Here is an 8,369-nt window from a genome sequence, read left to right on the forward strand (position 1 = left end):
ACTTTCGAAATTTATTGTATGCTTTCTAGAACAGGGTCCCAGACGTATTATGTAGCGCACGACTATTTTTCTTTTATTGCACGCGCCGTTTGTTTGTACATGTGTTATGCAAATATTGCACCAACGCGCAGTGCTCCGCAATACGCGAATAGCTACTATTCGGTAGTTTCCATAATTACAAAAAAGAGTTTTTCAAAAGTATCTCTTTAATATGTTTTATTATATATTTTTTTTTATACAAATAGAATGTCAATCTAAAAAATAAATACATTATTGTATAAAATATTTGATTTTTTTCAAGGTGAAAGTAGATCGTAGGTGTATTGTAAAAAGTTATAAACCTATAGTACAATTACTATTATAAGGCAGTGTTATAATATTGTGTTGTTTTTTTTTTTATGTAGTTGTAAATATTATGTTTATATTAATTCATATAGTAATCTGTAACAATATACCTGCATCTTACAAAAATTAACTAAAATACCAACCTACTAAATTTTCAAGTGGGGTTAAGACTTTTTATTTACACGTTTTTTATACGACTTACCTGGTGCAGGTACTTTAAGAATACATGTTTAAAAACATAATAATAATATTGAAAAATTTGTCTTTACGTAATTAAAAATGGGAAAATCTAGAAATATGCACTGTAAAATATTTCTGTTTCTTAGACTTAAAATTCAATCCACATTAGATATGTCAATAAGTACAATAATATTATATAAAAAGTAAAAACTGGTATAGATTTAACCATAAATTACAAATATTTGCGTAAATCGGTTTACGAGTATTAGACTCTCAGGGCACTAATTAATACACGACTTGTCACTTATTAAATCTGACGAGTAATATAACGCAACCGGCCCACACGAATGGGCGCGCACAATTGCGATTTGTGGAGCCCGTCATCCGTCGCGAGTCGGAGACCAATAATACACAAAGAAGTATGTGTACTGGTAAATTAACTTATTAGATTGTAAGGGACGGCGCGAACGCAGTCCCAGCTACCAAAAATTATGCGTCCGAGGTATCCACATTAGGGATACTCGCAGGGGTCAACCCAATCGATGTGCAATGACCGGGCCTCACCCTGGAGGAACCGCCTGATTGATCACGGTTGACCTCCACGCCAGGTAAGTATGCTCGTTCGGTGTGCCGGCAGAGCTTATATGCCATTGGAGGAGTGTCCGCCACGAGCAGCGCGCTGAATGTTTCGTCAACCGTTCCGCACCGAAACTGTGACTTCAGACCGTAGACCATTTATAGTGCCTTTAATGGCAGATCACTAGCGTTCGAAAGTCCAGAAAACGCCGTTCCTGGGCCCATAATTTCCAGCTCCGGCCCGATGTTTGTCGGCCACCGACCAGTTACAAACGATCGCTGAAGGGAGCGCTATCTGACGGCCGACCGCCACGACGAGGGAATCCGCTCCGAAACGCTTCGCATTTATCGTACACGCAACGACGGCCGACTTGACTCGACAAAATGTCAGCCCGACCGAAATCAAACATTATAATGACGTAAAATCCTAATATCGACGACAGCATGCGTCCAGTTCGAAACCGACTTAGTCAAACTCGCACGAACAAGTTATCCACCATCAGCTCTGCCGGTGCCGTTCGCGATGTTCGCATAGGATACCATGATGGCGGGGTGGCGGGGCCACGATACACATTGTGCTGCATTAACGTAAAATGGCTTGATGTATATTATAATAATAAAAAATAATAAATTATTATAATTATTGTATTATGTCTGTGAATGTCATGATCGTTTTTAAACGTGAACTTCCTCCGTCGGATTTTATGGTAAACGTTGTTCGGTAGATAATACACGTATGCGGTGTACACTGTGTAGCCATCTGGCGGCAGCGTAAGGAACCAGTGTCCAAGCGCAAAACGTTTTTCTAATAACATTCCCGAATAAGAATGATCAAACAATGTTTAGGAAACCTACGATAAAATATATTGGTTAAAATAGCCAAATAAAATAAAATAATATATTAGATGAAAGAGAATTCAGTTTAATTAATTAACACAGTATAACACTTTAATTGAAATCAAAACTACAGATTCTATTAATTGATACCGTGAATAAATGTATTATATTCTTCAAATAATGTATAATAATTTATATTTTGAGTAATTATTGTAAATAAATTATACCTATAACATAATTATGTGATTGAAATTTAAAAATGTAACTCCATGACATTCTCTAGTCTCTGCAAATATTTTCTGTTTCATAATACTTCCTATTTATAACAGGTGCCTACCTCGTACCTACCAGGAAAATGTTGATAATGTATTACTGTCTTATATTTTTATCATCCAACATTTTAAAGCCTTTGATCACATTAATCCTCGCATATTCACAAGTTGACAATACATTTACAATCGCAACACAAAAATGTAACTTTCTGATCAACCAGATTGCGAAAACTGTAAACATAGGCATTATAATTATAGGCAAGCAGACACCTCACTGGTAAGGAGCATGAATTATAGATAACCAAAGGTGTGCAACTTTATGAAAATAATTAACTAATTAAGTTAATGCCCGCCTTTGTAGGTAACCCTTAGATCATATACTATAAGAGGTAACCCAATGCTTATCAATTATTATTATATTTTTAAAGAAAATGTATTAAAATCAGTCATGATTCAAGATATAAGATGTCCTTAGATTTTCAGCAAATTACATACTTTGTTTAAGACAAAATTTAGCTCGCAGGAAGAACAGCTATAGCAGCCAGTCCGATTCATTGCAAAAATTCGTTTTTTCACAAAATAAAACATAGAGGAATATTTCGTACAACTGTACAAGTGGATATAACAAGCAGATTAGTACTCGATAAGTAAAGTTTATAATATATAGTAATCAGATAAGTCCAGACATATCTGATGTTTGGTGCAAATAATTATCACATTTTAATATAGGTAATAGGTATTAAATATTAAGTAGGTACTATTGTAGTAACTAGTATTGTACCAATAATTAATATATGGTATTGGCTCTAAGGTTGATTAATGTTGAGCAGGCAGCCGACTCAAAGCTTCTTTAAAATTTAGGGTTTGGCAAATGCATACTCTTGTTCCTCCCCCCCCCCTCCTAATGAGACCAATGTTGTGGGGACAAACAGATAAGTCTATTTCAGGTCAAGTTCTTTGCATTTACATAAAATATGTATAGAATGCAGATGAGCTAACAGTGTCCATACTGACCATACATCACATACATATCCAGTATGGTACTATACTAGTATTCATAGAATTCAATGTTGTAAATGAGCATAATTTTCAACAAAAAAATGCAATCCTTTTATAGTGTCAAAGAGGAGATTTTGAAAATTTTCAAAAAGTTGACTTGTCCGATTTTTGCAGCAAGCACTTCAGCTAGAACAGTGATTTTTATAACAATAAAAATAACTGAACAAGTCGTCGACAACTTCTTCTATCGTACCTAATTATAAGATTGTAATAAATATCGGTAAACTAAAATAAATAATAATTAGAAACTACATAATTAACTACTAAATTTCAATCTGGTCGCCTAGAACGTTTGCAACGGTTTGGCGGAGACGGGTAACCGTCCGGAGTTCGCGAAACACGGGCGGTAGATGGCGCCGACGAACGCGATCGTTTTGAGACGCGGTCGGCCGACGGACCGTGGCCGGTGTTCCGGCCCCGGGAAATGTGCATGGCCTGTGGCCGGCGTCCCGGACACCGCGGCCCGGCGCCGGGAACGCGTTTTGGGAGGCAGTGGTCAGACCGGAAGCCGTCGTATGTGCGCCCTGTTGGGGTCGATGCACCGTGCGCTTCCGCAACGATCGCGCGGAAGCCTGCCGTTATAAGTACGACGTCTGTGCACCCGCGCGGCATACTTACTTGGCGTCGAGGTTAACCGTGATCAACGAGGCGGTTCCTCCAGGACGAGACTTGCCCATTGCACACCGGGCTGGTTGACCCCTGCGAGTATTCCTAATGCGAATACCTCGGACGCGTAATTTTTGGTAGCGGGGATCGCGTTCGCGCGTCCCACCTAATCTCTAAAGCGAAAATTGTAAAAAAAATTCATCTTTTCCTTATAAATTTTTAACGTCAACGACGTTTTCCGATCCATATCAAATCGTTCAAATGTGCAACGATGTGAACCTTTTACATTTTTAATACGTAAAAAGTATAATAGCCATAAAACACAATATTTTTTGAACTAGTGGTAATATCACATAATAAGACTATATTTAAATATCGTAAATATAGTTTACTTCAGTTAATAAAGTGAAAAATACGAGGAGTAAACATCGAAATTTCAAAGGGGATATAATTTTTAATTACCACTGGGTCAATACATTTTAGTATAGTATTCATAAACCTAGAGAATACTGATAGTGCTTAAGCAACTTAAAATATTTTTAAAGAATAAATATTTTGTTATAAATGTAATATGCATACTATAATACTATATCATTCAATCTTTTTGTACTATCTATAGTATTTCTAGTTTCTACCTTAAGAATTTTTGAGGGAATAACATATCGATCCATCTAAGTATAATAATGTCTTAAAAACTTTAATATCCATTTAAATGTACAATATTTTTTTTATATTTAAGTCATATATAATAAAATAAAAATACAAAACTAATAAATCAAACCTTTAAAAATATTATCCACTATAATTTTTGAAATAAATTATTTTACTCTAAAATAACTCAACAATCATAAAAACAATTTTATGTGAATGCGTCCTTCTGTTGCACAAAGGTCTTGAAGAGATTTTACAAAAATTTCACTGACATAGTTACATCCTATTAACTAACAAATTATGACATATTAATTAGAAAATTAAGTTAATTAATAAACCTAAGTAAAACCAGTAAGTTTATTTTAACAAAAATAAATGTTTAATTAATAATTGATTAATTCTCAATTTTGGTGATAATAATTATAATTATATCGCTCTGCAGCATTATCAATTAATTTTAAGGATAGAATTTCTTCAACAATTACAATTGTAATCAAATATTACAATTTACTTAAATCCATAAACAATTTCACCGCAAACTGAACAGCTAAATAAAAATAGTTGGAAAAATGCATAGACACTTATTTAATTGATTTACATAATTTTTTAAAGACAACAATAATATTAAATTACTTGCAATAATTAAAAGTAGTATTTTTAAACATAAGCATTTGTAAGTTATTGAACTTTACATCAAATAAATATGTTATGACACTAATGACTAGTGCAGTTATTCATAATATTACTTATAAGTTCTTTTAATACTAATGAAATATAAAATGTCAGCATATGAATTACATATTTAAATCTATTATAAATATGTAAATTACATTTTTACCTCACTCTGAGATTTATTAATTACTATTAAAGTCAAAGAAAAATATATTATGTACTAAAAAAATAATCATTAACAGTCTCCATATTTAACACACAAAATATTTTTTCTGGCTTTTTTCAAACACACAGCTTCAAGCATTGTTGTCCATGAATTGTACATCCGACATGAGGTAAATTGTTTCAGGCAGGGGTTTTGGTTGAGGTGACAATAGAGTTAACATTTGTCGTGAGGTGTCAACATTTGTTCTAGAGAAATAAAAAAAAAAATGTATTTAAATGGTTGTACATCAAAATGTTGTTATATTATATTGAATAATTCAAACAATACTTACACGCAGACAAAACCAGCAACACTAGTCCTAACAACGTCTTCTTCTACCACTGTACTGAAACTCAAAGCTAACACATGATGCATCATATTTGGCCCTGTAAAAAATTGTCAAAATATTTTTAAAAAAAAATCCTAATGGAAAAGTATTTTTATTCGATAGCATTATATGCAACGCACTAAATGTTTTTTATATTTACCTGGAGTAACAGGTTCAAGTTTTGTCTCTAAATCAGTTTTTTGCATATCTAATGGCATCAATGTATTTGGAATGGGTGGCGCTCCAATTCTATATACTTTTATGTCGGAAAACCTTACTTCACAGGTGTGTGGATGAAGTACATTCCTAGGACTACCGTAAAAGTATTCTCGAATTCGTGCCTCTCTACCTTCCAATCTAAACTTATTACTTCTTTCAACTACCTAATTATAAAATAAATCAAATTTAATTTTTTTATGTAATAAAATGTTTTTTTTTAACTGTGTACATATTATATAATATTCTTAATTTTTTAATACACAGTCAATAGAAGTAAAATTAAATTTTACAATATGGCTGTGATTAGAGTGAATTAATTTTTGTTTTGATTAAAAACTAGTAGTTTAGAAAATAGGAATATTACTGTTGGTATAAAATGTTTTAAATTGAATTGCTACATTATTTATGATCATTATGACAATATGCAGCTTTTTTATTTTTATAAGATAGGTTTTAACCATGCTGTATAAAGTGTTGTATACTTGTACAAATGAATTTTCGTTGAATACATTTAAAAAAAAAAAAAGTAAAACTTGTTGAAAACAGTATTTATTGAGACATACACAAATATTTACTTTTGTTACTTTTGTTTGACAGAGATAAATATTTATAAACTGTATGCCAGGACCAAGAATAATAGTTCACTCCTTTATTTTTTATAGGTTTCTGTTTTAAAAAGGATCCTTATCAGGAAAGTTTCACTGCAATAACAAATAATAATATTCTTATTGTGACTACTACAGGTTAACTCTGAATTGTATTATTTTAAGACAATTTTTCACTCTACAAGACAAATAGTATAATTAAGACTGCCCAAAAAATCTTAAGGCAAATTAAGGCGATCTACAACCTCCAAAAAACGCGCATTTTCATCTCAACAATATGTGATTCATCTTAAAAATACAATTTTCTGACTTTTCCATTGAGTATTGACCATAATATTTTATCAAAGAAATGAGTAAGTGAGTCACAAATTAAAATCTTTCATAGGAAACAGATATTTTAGAAATGCAATGTAAAATTTTTTTAAAAAAAAGCAAATCCTATATATATGTGTTGCAGGAAATTGGTTTTTTAATTTATGCTTAATGTATTAGGTATTATTCGGTATTATTAGGCAGAGCTATTTATATTATTTTTTCATACAACCTATTATAAAGGTGGCTACATTAACTGATAAGTACCAATAATCTTATTGATAGTACTTACTCCTCCACTTTTTGGTAAAAGAACAACTTTGACAAATATTGGCATATCTCTCACTAGTTCATTATATAATCGTTCTTGATCAAGTACAAGAATAACATCAACTTCAAAAGCGAGTGCAATGTGAGTTAAATGCTGGTAACCTTTACCTTTTACCCAACCGCATGTGTTAATTATTAATCCAGAACAGTTAACTGTAAAAATAAAATTAATACAAAATTAATCACAGCAATTAAAACATAATATCCTATACAAATTAGCAAATATATTTTTTAACACTAATTATTATAAGAGTATACAATTTAGGAAAAACCATTTATAATTAAAACACATTTTTTGCACTAAAATTAGTAATTGCTATTTAATATTTTAACCTATGGTAAACAAATAATTACTAATTTTGAAACTGCATACAACAATAATAAATACAAATACTAGAGTATTTGATTTTTGCTAACATAGAACAATATAATCAAATAATTAATTGTTATTTAATTATGCAATATGCCAAATGAGTCAGCTATATAATTTTAGTTTTTTGTATTTATATTGTTAGAGTAATGAGATGTTGATTGTTTATCAATAAAATATCAGACATCATTGAAATAATGAATATACATTATACTCTACAGGAAAATAATAAACAGTAGATCTGTGTAATTAATTTTTAAATTTATAAACCATAAAAATTGTGAATAAGTCAAACTTTACACGTGCTCCTCATAATACTTATTATTTTTATTATGCTTTAATTAAAATTGTAATAAACTGGCTAATATCATAAAAAAAAGCTTGAATAAAAACAGTATGTTTTACTTATTAAATATTTACAAAATATTGGAAGTAATACTGAACTAATTATTATAATTAAACAAAAACTCAATTAATTCCATATCAACCCAATGTTTTTTTAAATATTCTTTCTAATTTTATCGATGATTACACGACAAATGGGACTTCGTTAAACATTTTTCAAGGTATTTAGGAAAAGTTAAATCATTACTTTTTACACATGAAGTATCATGTGAATCCTAAACTATGAAATTCAATATCACTTTCAATCATAAAATAGTAAAATGTTCACCAATAGATAGAGCTCATCTCCTACTATCCAGTGCTTTGTCACTTAGACTCTTTTGTCATGTAGCCATCTGTATAATAGATATAATGATATAAAGTATAAACCAGGCGCGGATCCAAGGGGGTGGGGGGG

At 31.3% G+C, this 8,369-nt stretch overlaps 1 protein-coding gene and 2 non-coding genes across 3 annotated transcripts in view; 1 reads left to right on the forward strand and 2 right to left on the reverse strand.

The window, feature by feature from the left end:
- Positions 1 to 978: 978 nt before the first annotated feature.
- Positions 979 to 1,141, reverse strand: LOC115034351. The gene has a single exon (XR_003839716.1). It is a non-coding gene; the product is annotated as a U1 spliceosomal RNA (small nuclear RNA).
- Positions 1,142 to 3,879: 2,738 nt separating this feature from the next.
- On the forward strand, positions 3,880 to 4,041 carry LOC115034352. Its single transcript, XR_003839717.1, has one exon. It is a non-coding gene; the product is annotated as a U1 spliceosomal RNA (small nuclear RNA).
- A 510-nt stretch (positions 4,042 to 4,551) lies between these two features.
- LOC100169363 (protein CLP1 homolog) overlaps positions 4,552 to 8,369 on the reverse strand; it is an 8,403-nt gene continuing 4,585 nt past the window's right edge. Inside the window, exons 6-9 of the mRNA XM_001946073.4 lie at positions 7,160 to 7,350; positions 5,892 to 6,114; positions 5,696 to 5,789; positions 4,552 to 5,609 (exon numbers count right to left, since the gene is read on the reverse strand). Coding sequence (XP_001946108.2) covers positions 5,495 to 5,609; positions 5,696 to 5,789; positions 5,892 to 6,114; positions 7,160 to 7,350 — 623 coding nt within the window. The 3' untranslated portion in view covers positions 4,552 to 5,494. The remainder of the gene's footprint in view (positions 5,610 to 5,695; positions 5,790 to 5,891; positions 6,115 to 7,159; positions 7,351 to 8,369) is intronic.

The sequence above is a fragment of the Acyrthosiphon pisum genome, chromosome A2 (assembly GCF_005508785.2).
Source record: "Acyrthosiphon pisum isolate AL4f chromosome A2, pea_aphid_22Mar2018_4r6ur, whole genome shotgun sequence".
Taxonomy (NCBI): domain Eukaryota; kingdom Metazoa; phylum Arthropoda; class Insecta; order Hemiptera; family Aphididae; genus Acyrthosiphon; species Acyrthosiphon pisum.